Source organism: Spea bombifrons, chromosome 1 (genome assembly GCF_027358695.1).
Source record: "Spea bombifrons isolate aSpeBom1 chromosome 1, aSpeBom1.2.pri, whole genome shotgun sequence".
Taxonomy (NCBI): domain Eukaryota; kingdom Metazoa; phylum Chordata; class Amphibia; order Anura; family Pelobatidae; genus Spea; species Spea bombifrons.
This window is the reverse complement of record NC_071087.1, coordinates 33197106-33209978: the sequence shown is the minus strand read 5'-3', so window position 1 is coordinate 33209978 and position 12873 is coordinate 33197106. Positions and strand designations below refer to the sequence as shown.

At 36.2% G+C, this 12873-nt stretch overlaps 1 protein-coding gene across 1 annotated transcript; it reads right to left on the bottom strand.

Moving 5' to 3' along the window:
* Positions 1 to 343: 343 nt before the first annotated feature.
* On the bottom strand, positions 344 to 12873 carry GASK1B (golgi associated kinase 1B). The gene is made up of 4 exons (XM_053455365.1): positions 11951 to 12873; positions 6221 to 6435; positions 1244 to 1470; positions 344 to 815 (listed from the first exon to the last, which is right to left on the bottom strand). The coding sequence occupies exons 1-4, from the start codon at positions 12837 to 12839 to the stop codon at positions 608 to 610; spliced, it is 1539 nt and encodes a 512-aa protein (XP_053311340.1). The 5' UTR covers positions 12840 to 12873; the 3' UTR covers positions 344 to 607.

Genomic DNA, 12873 nt, shown 5'->3' with positions numbered 1-12873 from the left:
CAGACAATGCTATTATAATAGTGGATGCATTTACTCTACAGTTATTGTTATCTAGAATAGGTAAGTTGAAAAATGTCTACTAATTGCTACTACTGTTACTAATTTTTTTATGATTTATAGAAAATATATGGTATTCTTTAGTTCTGCCCAATGGGATGTCTCAGGGAAAGGGTAAGGGAAAGGGTAAGCCAACCTAATTTACTGTTCTCAGGATCTGCATGATTATTCTGCCCCTAATTGTTAATTTGAAGATTGCTGTTCATTACTTCAGTCTGCTTTTGTAAGGGTGAGTGAGAAGGAGGAGAACGTCAGATAACAAAATAAATGAGGTACTATTGCCTTTGCATTGACACTGTTATACACCTCAGCTTCCATAAGGTAAACACTGACACTAAATATTGCCACAACTATTACACCGAAGTTGTTGCATAAATTGATGACATTGAAAATAAATGATAACAACCTCCATTGTCAAGCAACATAAAAAATATAAATACAACTTCACCTATAAGACTGGCCTTAGGATTTTGCACAATCACAACAAAAGACCGTCTTTAATTTCCCACTATGCTGGTTCAAGTAAATCTGGCTATGGTTTCAAGATTCTTTAGTCTTTCATAGATATGACTTTAATACCGTGGGCATTAATGTAAGTCAACAAGATTTTGGCTCTTCTTTCTATAACATCAATTAGTTTTTCAATCCCTTGACGTCCTCTTTGACTTTCCCAGAAGACCTTGTCCAAGAAGAATGATTGGAGGAGTTTTTCTCGTAACTTTTGGCTTCTTAGAATAGAGACAGCAGACTCTGGGAATCTGGAAAAATAGTACATTTGTGTTTATAAATATCATTCAGAAAAGTTGAGCTACAACTTGACTTGGGGTGAGCAAGCATTTCACTGGGTTAGTATATAGTTAAACGTGACTATTCTATTATAACTTTAGATGTGCTCCTTAGCATGGCTTATTATTCTTTCTGGACTTTGCCCCAAAGTTCAATATTTAGACCACCATTCCTAACCAAGCCATTCTTAGCTCTCAATGGCTCTACTTACTGTTGTGAACATATCCTGTAATGCAAAGCTTTCAACTGAGCAAACAAACCTGCTAAAGCTTTGTGAAAACATTGTAACAATGATAATATGCAAGAAAAAGCACACGTTTACATTTATACAAACTTTTTTTGTATGATAGCATGCAGTGTTATTCAGTGTTGATTTTGCTTTCTGCAAGTGAACTCTTACTCTTTTATTCCATCCAACAATTTAAAATCCAAATTATCTTCACTTCTGTCGAAATAGCCTTTATTACTAATGAACACCAAGTGCCTTGGATCATGATTCCTCTGTATGATGTGCATCAGATCAATACTCCCAGGATCATCACATTTCAGGTTGAGGCCTTGTTTCACACAGGAATCCTCCTTTCGGGGCCTGAAACCACAGCAGTTTTTGTCAAGTCGAGTATATACCTGTGAAGAAATCACACAGAACGATGTTGTTGAATCAATTACAGAAGATTATTATGGTGTTCAGTTCCAACAAGTTAAACAATGCTATAGATAAGGAAATGTCATGTCATCTAACTTCTGAGAAATCTGGGGCAATTTTGAAGTGAGGTACAAGCTTCCAAGGGTCAGATGGTCCTACAATGAAATTGAGCCCTCAAGTTTGTGTGCCCCCTGGACATTGATGATCCACAGGAACACAATGATGCCTCAAGACCCAAAGTGATGTAGTGCATGTCCAGACAGAAGGAGGAACTCCTCAAAGTAAATGAGTCACCAGAGTATCCAAGATAATACACAAGAATGTGACCATAAACTGGAACAAGTAGGTATTTTAGTCAGAAATGGGCCAAGGTCAATCACAGGAGAAAGGCAGGGCAGTCAGAATACTATGGGTCAAGGAAGTACAAGACAGACTGAGAAGCACAGAGTATGGAGGACCTGAGTTCAACACCTGTTCAAGACAGGTGAGATGTAACTAATGGATCTCTACTATGCTGAGTCTTGGGGCTAACATTCTCATAATTAAGATCAGAGAAACACCATGCATTGTTTTACCCTGTTCCCATTAGCTCCAGGACCAACAAAATAATATACCTGAAACATATTTCCTTATTGACATCACAGCAGCTGCCCTGGTAGGTAGTGTGCACCTAATTGCAATGATTGTAAACCAATCCTAAACTGTTCTTCTAGCTTCCACTTTTCCAAGCGGTTGTCGATTGTATTGCCCTCAATGGATGTGCTGGTATAAAGAGGGAGGTGAGGCTGATGCCAGAGGTTGAGGCTCCCCTCTACTTAGGATGTTATCATTTCCCCAACCTCTACCATAACGCATAACTGTCCCGATTCCTGTGGGAAAGTCCTGATAAGACTCTCATTTGGTGCTTTTGCTACCAGTATGTTATGGTTGATATCCCTGTTTTAATGCAGATGGTTCAATTTAGTGTATCTTTAAATAACTATAAGTCAAGGTTTCCATGTGGACCATAATTAGGGCCATTTGGGCTATTAAAGGGTTAATATTTCATAAATGAGTCCGCTCTTTTAAAATGTTACCAGGTATGCACCTCAGCATGGTGCCACATAGTTGAATTTGCCTTTGGCTCTATGACCCCAGTAGTTTTTCTCCAGAGAGTATGTTTTGTTGTTGTTAAGCTAAAATAAGACTGTAATGTCCTCATATGTTTAAATGGAATTCTGCTAGAGATTCTCATCAGAGGATGCTCACCATATACTTTGGGAATTGGAGGGAGGTCGAAAGACAGGGGACACTTGGGATAGGGAAACGGGATTGAATGCCCAGAACCCAACAGACAGGGCTTGCTGGGGATCAGAGACACCTCCATCTCACTGGGAACAGGGTGGGGGCATTGGGAAGGCACAGGATAGTTTATTTTATTGTATTTTACGCCCCTCTTCATACACACGCACTCACATACAGGACCTTTTCACTGTTCACTATAAGTCTAACAATTAAAAATGTACAGCGTGGAAATTTGGGTTATGCTTGTAAAGCCTAAAACCAGCATAATGAACATATATTTTTTCAGATTTACACTGCATACTGGTAGCTTCACAAAAGCAAAGTTTCCATTGAATTCAGACTGCCACCCTGGCAAAGCTATGTTTATCCTGGAGATCATAAAAACTATGATGTTATGTCTAAATATAGCCTTTTAGGCCAGACAGAAAGTATCACTGTTTGAACAAGGACTTTCCTAGATGATGAAGCAGTCTGCACAACCACAGAATATCCTTTCATTCCCTCTGAGACCTATCCAGTGTAATTGAAGTAAAAGGGGAACACCCATCATTTGTCCTATAACTATTATTTGTATTAGATCAAAACCAAGGTTTCAAACAGTTCTTGCATTTGAATAATATAGCATTAAGACAGCTGCATGTAAGCTATCCGTTTGTCTACTAGTCTTTTATCTAAGCAAATCTACTAGACAAACACCCTGACTCCTTATCGTACTGCCCTGTAGATGACAATAAAATGACGCAATCACCCAAATCTGAAACCCTCTAACTAATTAAAGCCAAGGATTTCATTGGACAACTGGGAATTTTTTAGTAGTGCCATAATGAATTAACTCAGTGTGATGCCTGAGCAGGAAAATGCATTCAAAATATTATATGACTACCTATGATGACCTCTAACTCTGCAGGTGCAGTTTATTGGAATACAAGTAAATAAAACCACATTTCCCCCAATGCCAATCCAGATACAGAACTGTTTTTAATTCTCAACCAAAAATTGTTTTTGTGGAACTTCCCCTTTAAGATGTTTATGTAACATAATAAATAAGTTTAACACTTAACAAAATAGGGACTGCCAATGGGTCACCCCCATCTCAAATGATTAGGCTCTTATTTCCTTGCTGTCTGCGATGGCTTGTCTTCCACTTGATTCAAGTTGAGCAACTAATGCATGTGTCCATGGATGTAATCATCAAACATGCCTCATGTGGGTGCTTTTCCAAAGTTGTTCCATGAGAGCAGTGATCCTGTTTACTTGGTAGTGCATGTGCTGTGATTACATTTAAGAGCCCTAAAGCAACAATATTTTTTTTTACTTATAATTCCAGCCTAAATGGCCTGAACTATGCCATGGAGACTGCAAATGCAGGTCATGAGCCTTAGTAGCTGCTATTTCTAGATATTGTTTGCTGTGTTCAACTTTGTTCTTACTAAGTAAGTCTTCGATACAGATTGTGTCACAGTTCCAGAGGTAATTACGGTACTCATGTGCCCAATGTGACTATTTTCCAGTTTTCTAGACACTTGTGTTCCGCATCTATAAAGTGCATAACAGCTAATCAGATTCAATTCTGCCAAACTAAACAGCTATTTAGCGACTAGACTTCCTTATCAGTCACTACTTTCTAGGAATATGACAGCAAAGTGGATACTCTACCTTAACCAAGTTTATGAAGAAACTGGAGTCCCTTTAAAAAAGTTTCCCAAACATTATACCACTCGTGAACAAACATGTACTAACGTGTGAAAACTTTTTACTTGTAATAATTCTACTATTTATTCCTATGGGATACAGTATAAGATACTTAGATACTTGCAAAGTAATGTATTTTCTAGTTTTAGGACTTAAGCTTATTTTCTCCTTATTAGTGTTACATCTAAAACAATAAATCTATATTATGACCTCTAGATTGTAAGCTTTACCTAATGTATCAGCTTGTCACCTCCAGCAGTGGCTTAATGCGTATTTATCCCTTTAGAGAATCTTTACTATCTAATAACTATGCTAATATAATTTTTAAACGTTAGTAAAAGTGTTGTAATGTTCATGGAATTTATGTAATATGTTATAGCATTGTAGGCTTTATAATAACAGCATATTGCTTAAGGTTAGCATGTCTGAGGTCCCTCTGACATCAAAATACAAGGATAGTTATCACACATTTTACCAATGAGGTTTCTTTGTTGTTGCTGTAGTCAATGAAAACCAGATACCTATTAATATGCCAAGATAAAAGAGAGTGTATTCTGGACCATGACACACACTAAACAATTTCTAAAGACCGGTACCATGTTTGGGGCCAAAACAATCCTCACATGACTTTATATAACATTCCAGACATAGCATGCACACAAAAGGGCTCTATTTTTATCCACTAGATTCTTCCTCCTCATATGTTATAGAAGACCATAAAGGGCATATGGAAACTAAATGATCAAAGCACCTTTATTGTTGTTGAAGAATCTAGTACCATGGTTTCCAAGGGAGATTTATTGTAATGAACCCTGTAGTAAGCCAAGCTTTGAAACAGAAGCAGTAGAAGGACCTCAAAGAATGCACTATTCTAAGCAACTCCAAACTATGAGAACATGTCCCACGTTGAAGAATCATTGATTTCAATTTAGGGTTAAGACAGGAGTGTCAGGACAGGAAAATTATCTTATGCAGGAAAATGAGAGGCTGCTCTGAAAAAAGACTGCAGAGAGAAAACATTATGCTACTGGCACTGCTGGCTGGCGTTGATGCTGATATATCTATGGAACAAACAAAAAAAGTCTTATACAATACATAAAACAACATTCCTTTACGAAAAAATTACTGCAGTTTTTCTGAAGTAATACTGCAGGTTTTTGGACATGAAAAAACTGCAATATTGCACTTTTACTGCAGTATTACTGCACATTTACTGAAGTTTTACTGCATTTGTACTTCACTGTACTGCAGTTTTACTGCAGTTATTTTTGTACGGAAGTACAAATGCAATAAAGCTGTAGTATATTGAAGTACAACTGCAGGTTTGCAATATAAAAAAAAAGTGCAGTAAATGTGCAGTAATACTGCAGTACAGTGAAGTACAAATGCAGTAAAACTGCAGTAAATGTGCAGAAATACTGCACTAAAAGTACAGTATCGCAGTTTTTTCATGTCCAAAAAACTGCAGTATTACTTCAGAAAAACTGCAGTAATTTTTTGTAAGGGTTTTCTTTCATGACAATATCCACCATTAAATGTATGTGGAACTTTTTGTTCCAGTGCTCATCTACTCAGCTATCAGGTATCTTAGAGACCTCTTCCTTTAGCAATGCTTTCATTATTCATATAGTAAATCAAGCTTATCCGAATGAGAAGACAAATTCGAAAATGTGTTTACCCTTCTGGCTGTTTTTGAAATGTGCGACCTGTACACATGCCATCATAAGAGCCTTATATAAGTTATTATATGTATACCTGAAGAAGAAAATCAAGAAGTGCCATCTTTGACCATTCATGATGATGGATTTCTGTGCAGCCTGATTCTGGTTTGGGGACTTTGCCATTTAACCAGCAGTTCTGTTTTAGAATCATCTGGTAGGTTCCCCACTTCAGCTTGGTAGAGGATTGAGTGGTGTTGTCTGTCGGAGATAATGAGGAGTCCCACAGAATAACAGGACATGGGAGACCATCTATAAAAAAAAAGAAAAGCAAGGTATATGTTTTGTTATCTCTGGGATGGGCATTTACCAAAATAAAAAGGTCTAGTAAATAAAATATCTGTCAACCCATTTCATAGTAGAAGATGCATAATGAGCAGTATTCAGGAGTAGAGTTCTTGTTGTCGATGATATTTAGAATAAATTCACTAACCGCTGCAAAGCAATTAGTTTCGTGTTGCCACAATAGAAACAGTATCAATAACTTGAACCCACAGGCAACCACAACACATTCATATCAGTGTGTTCCGCTTATCACATTTATTTTCACTGTATTTCACCGAGCATACACTATATTTTAATTTGTTTAGTTTAAGATGCAATTGACTTGATTCGTGAGTCCAGGCAACAAACGACCGAATAAGATTTGATGCCCCAAAATTCAATGTTTCTATTTAAAATACATTTTTACAGCTCAACGTGTAACATGCAGTTTACAAGTAGGTTTTGTCATACCAAAATGACTTAAGAAAATACTCAAAAGACTCCAATAATAACAACAAAGCATATTTTCCTGCATCCTAACTCATTTCAGCCACTGTTCTTTGGCATATACCTTCTTGTACAGGACATGCCTTTCCTACTCCAGTATTGTCTTGTCATCCACATACTATTTTAGGATTTAGTTGATTTATTTGACAAATACATATCATATTATCTTTCTAAACCATGACATCCCTTGGTGATGCTTATCTGACAGCTGTATCTATACCTACAAATCAATCAGTTACATGCTCCCTAAAAAAGAAATAATATGAATCTGTTCAACATACTATCAACTGCGGTCTAATAACTTTAGTTATCTCTGTTTATTACAACTTTTTTTTGTTCATTGTGTATATAATATATTTATTTTAGTTTTTGTTTATTTGACATTACATCCAGATGGCTGTTTCTGGCTCCATGATATCTAAACCAAGATGGAAATAATTATATTTCCAAATTGAAGACAAAATAACCATTAAAGAAGTTGGTGTGACAAGGGAGTTCGAAAACAATAGTATCAGCATGTAGCAGACGAGTTTTAAATCTGAGTCACCTTCCTGAGGAAATCGAGCAGGGATAATAGTAAATAAAACCATCAGACACTTCCACAGAGCGCAAACCTTGGCACTACTCTTTTAACCCTTACAGTGACTTTAGGATGAAACAAAACATTAATGTCAAAGTTAAATCTCTCACAAATCATTTGATATAAAAACCTCCCTTAGGAGGAAATGAAATCACAATATCAAAAAAATACAGTTTATCTTTTTTTTTTTTTTTTTTAGCTCATTCTACCATTGCAATGAATGTGAAGAATGCTATTCAACTACTTATAATGTATCTCTGGCTTTGAAAATAGCCTCCTGCGCTCAGAAGTTTCCATATTTTATATAACAGTTACATTTTAAAAACTATTTAGTATACATAGTATATATTTCATCAAAGTTATACAAAAATAAAGCATTATTTTTTGACATACAAAAGGTATTTGATATTAAAAAAACTTTTTAAATTAGTGCTTTATTTTTGTATAAGACTGGAGAGTGCCTGTTCATTTGTGCCTGTTCATTCTCATTTGCCATTTTTTGTGTATATTATATATGGTTTTTTTTGTGTGTTTCCATGTTTACCACAAATTGGCAACCCAATAAAATCTCTTACATCCTAAAAATGCAGTAGATGTCACTTCACCCATTTCTGTTTTTTTTATTTTCTTGATCTATAATCTGGCCCATTGCTCAGTGAAGAAGAAGTCTCCCTCATGGAAATAAAAACATTGAGCTGTCACCATGGAGAAAAATCCTACCCACAATGGTACAGAATCAACGTATGGTACAGGGACATTGTATGAATGTCCTGTGATGGCATCAGAGTCTGGGATTGTATATATATCAGCACTGCAATAGAAATAGAAATATGCCTCATATTTCTAGTCAATAGTAACTGAGAAATTCAAAAATGATCCTTTATATGCCTTAATTATATTTATGAGTGATCAGTTTCAGAGTATATATGAAATAATTCTTATTATAGGTTATTCTCTTTCATTTGTTAGTTCTGAAAAGGAATTGCTGTCTAATGTGAATATCAAAAGAATCTGCTATAACTTTGAGCCAAGCAATGAAGGACTTAGTTAAGCGCATATACTGCTAAGCAGGTATAATAAATAATGGTATCAATGTTCCTGGAATTCTAGATCACCCCCCTTTTTTTCTGGTCATTTAAGGGCCGAGGACATAAAAGACACAACCATCCCTTGAGAACACCGCCGTGGATGGTTGGACATGATACAAATCCATTTTTAGGCTCGGACAGCTGCTTTTATTTTTCATTTTTCCTCCATTATGATGCTGTTTTTTTCAGCTTTCAACTTAGTTTCAGGAATGCTCACACCCAAACTTCCTGTATTACATACTCCGGACTTTGGCCTGATTTTCCATTGAAGAACATCTGCACATGTTTATGATACCATTGTTGGGCTCTTAATTGTTAAGAATGCATTTTAGAAAATAGGAACCCATTGTTGAATGTAATCCATAAGCGTCTATGTTCTCTCATGGAACTAACAGAATCTCTCAGCAGAGCTTCAATGGGACTTCCCAAGGACTGACTATTAGAGCCACTTAGAAGAATTTTCTTTACCAAAAAGGGCTAAGTTTAATAAAAAAAAAAACAAAAAAAACAAAAAAACATTTTTTTTTCAATTCCCATCCTGCTGCAACTTGGTTCTTCGCAAATTTAGCTCTGATGGTTGTCTGTACCACCTTCATTATACAGAAGATATAGAATATATATATATATATATATATATATATATATATTAAATTATTTATTTTGGAAGTAGAATGTACATTATAACAGCAGCTGTATACTTTAATGTGAAAATGTACATTTAAATGTATGTCAAAATCAGCTTGTCTGGTGTCTGTTTTCAAGGCAAGTATGTCAGCTATGCAACTATGAGTGAAAAAAGAATATTATGATATATTTTCCCAAATACTTTCTGTCGAAATTTACAGCTAATATTTTAAAGTGTCGCAGAAAAGCTCTGCTCCTATGGCTTTAGGATTTGCATTGATTTATACGACATTGTAAAATCTTCAGGGGTTCTCATATCATTAACCCCGTGTAAAGTGGAACATTTTAGCGTTATATAGAAGGGGTTTTGTTTTCTATAACTACAGCACCAAACTAGTATTATAGTGTTGCAAATAAAACACCAAAAAATACTAAAAAAAACACCAAAAAATAACATAACTGGTAAAGTCATTGCCACAAATCAAATGCAGTTCAAAACAGATTCTATCCTGACAAAGACTTGTGAGTCAAATGTTGGAGTTTTCTTAGCAGGTGGACTGTTTTCTGTAATTATTTAGCTTTTAGCCAATATTCTTTGTCAAATTTCTCCATTTGATTTTGTCTGGGTTGGGACTATATGGATCTAGAAGCACTCATTGCGAAATCCCTAATATGTTTATCTATCAGACGTATTTGTGTCAGTTTAGACAAGCTGACTGCTGTATACTTTTTATTATTTCTGTTGCAAAGACAGGTTAAGAAAATAAATGAAAATATACCCATGATAATTAAATCTAAAATGGTGAATATCTTGAAAACCGGTTATTCTGCTAACAACAGGCAACAATTAGCTTGTTACATAGGTTTATAGACACAGACAAAGTAAACATATACCGCTTACACAATGCAGTAACTAAATGGACTTTGCACACATACATGAAGCAATAACTGAATGTGTTTCCTAACCAGTCAGCTTTTATAATGTACAGGCAGTTAATTAAACCTATGTGTTTAATGGTGTATCAGCATTGTACAATGTACACAATTCATGGTACACAGAACACTTTCCTGCTCATAAGCTTACAATCTAGGGGTTTTATACTACAAATGGAAATCCTTCAGCAACACCCAGACAGAAAGCAAAACACATGCCATGATGTCATGTGAGGTCCAATATTCATCAAGCTTCTTATTATATTCTGTATAGAGTCAAGCTAGTTAGCAATTAGTTCCCCATATGTTGCTGAGCTTCATCAAACCAAAGCCTGTATGAGAATAATGGGAGTTTCCCTACCCCAAATAGTTTGAAAAATTAACAATGTGTTTTAAACCTTGGCAATGTAGCAATACTTGCAGGACTCTTCAAGGTCCAACAAATTAGACAATAAATTAATTCACAAGGATTATAGAAGAACTCATGACAAGTCACTTGAGTTTGCCAGTGTCAGCTGTCACTTTTGTCTTGCTATGATGCTAAAACATATCCATTTAGACATCACAGAAATGCTTTAGCACATCATCAACTCCTGAAAATGCATCACGCAGTGACCCATGAGAGGAGCCAGTGACAGGCTCTGAGGTCATATCAACGTGGAACACAGATGATGTCATGAACATCCCTTCTGCCATGGAGGATATAGTGCCTCTAATCTTTCAAATAATAAAACAGGGGCATTGTAGCCTGTGTTTAAATTGCATGTACCCAGATCTTGTGTCTATAGAACTTCTATAGATTCTATAGAATCTTTAGAACCTGTGTGTTCCTTCCCTTTGCACAGTCACATTAGAGAGCTGTATGTAATGGTGTGTTATCACTTAACCAAAGTATTGTAACCAGCTTCATGCTCAACAAACATAGTAATAATATACACCAATAATAATAATATTACTTAAATTACTGAGATTATTCCAATCTCATTATTGTCAAAATAGTGAAATGTGTTGCATACCACTGGCTTTGTCAATTGTAGTATTCTTATTATTCATCATTCTGAGACCAGAACCCAGTTATTGTCATAAGGAAAAGGTCTACGTCATAACTTTAACTGCTCTTTAAGCAATATGCATTTAAAATGTTGGTAAATAGAGGTCATGTTTCATCTTTGTTAATGATGTTGTCATTCTTTAGCCCTAGTTTTAAATCTGCAATCCTTTTTTTAAAAATAAATCTTATGAATATAGTCCTAATTAGAAGTAGATAGTAAAATAATATCACTCTTCTTTCTTATTAAACAAATACACTAGTTACAAAATGTATATACTGGAATGTGAAAACATTGTTACTGCATGTCCCAACAAACTGCAAGCTTGCACTTTAGGAGAATAAATGTTGTTCTGGTCTGTAATACCTTAGAAATGTATATATTTGGCATATCCAGTGTCCTTATCTTGAAGGAATTCAGTTTCCGCCAAATGCAAATACTTTGCAAGCTTCAATAATGAAAAAAATGTTTAAATAGCCTGAGAAATGTAACATCTTGACACAGGGTGGTAAGAATGCACAAGCTAGCTTACCAGCCCTCTTGAACTTAGATATTTAGTCTATGTATGCCTTCAGACATGATAGCTTAGCTTTGACGTTTCTGCTTTTTTAAAATTTATAGTTCTATTGAAATTTATTAGTAAACAAACAGGGAAAAAGCATCACACACAACTTTGGTGCCCATCAGATGCTGTCTTACAATAGAACAATAGATCATCTTACCTTGGGCGAACTCAAACTTTCTGATGACAGATGGCAGCGTCCTGTTAAGCCCCAGGATCCGATCCAAGTGGAAGGCAAATACTTCGCTCATGTCTAGAGGTCTTTTAATAAGACCACACATTCCCTGGCAAGTAGCGTTGGGGTCTATCGAAAACGTCATCTTCTGTAAAGGATTTTCAAATAAGATCAAATCACCGTCACTTGAAGGCATCTGCTTAATTCGATGTATCCTGGTGTCTGCTAGAAAACGTATTGCCCTAATGTCTTCTGCACTGAACCAAGGAGGTGCACTGTCACTGTAGATTCTGATGTTACTCTGTTTTCTACTTTCCATCCTTGGCTCAGGCAGCAGAATAATTCCTTTATCCCTGGTTTCATGTTCATCAGCACCTTCCTCTCGTTGCGCAAACCAGTTGTGCCCATCTTTTCTTTTGAAGCCCTGAAAGATTCCTTGGCTGTGCTCATACAGAACCTGGGTAGGGTATTTCCTCCTCTTCTTGGGTTTCACTGTTCCTCTTATATTGGCTGGTTTGCTCCTCTTAGACCTCAGGGTGATGTAGACTACATTGGGTTTCAAGGTTGATGGAGAACTGCTCAGAGCGCCCCCATCTGGGTTCTCACTTCCCCTGTAGATGGTGTCCTGCTCCAAATAGGTTCTACTAGGTTGTCTAGTGACAGCATCATAGAGCCCTTTGGGGGACAGATTCTTGTTCTGAGGCTCAAAATAAACCACTTTGGTTATTATAAAAATCCCATAGAGAACACATGCAGTGCAAAGCAGCAGAAGATTCCTTTTGCTTCTTGGGCGTCTCCCACCCCAAATCCTTAGGATCCAGGAGCAAAGCAATATAACTGAGATCTTAAGAGTTCCTACCCGAGCTGAGGTCATTTCTCCAGAGACTCTACATGACAGCTGCTAAAGG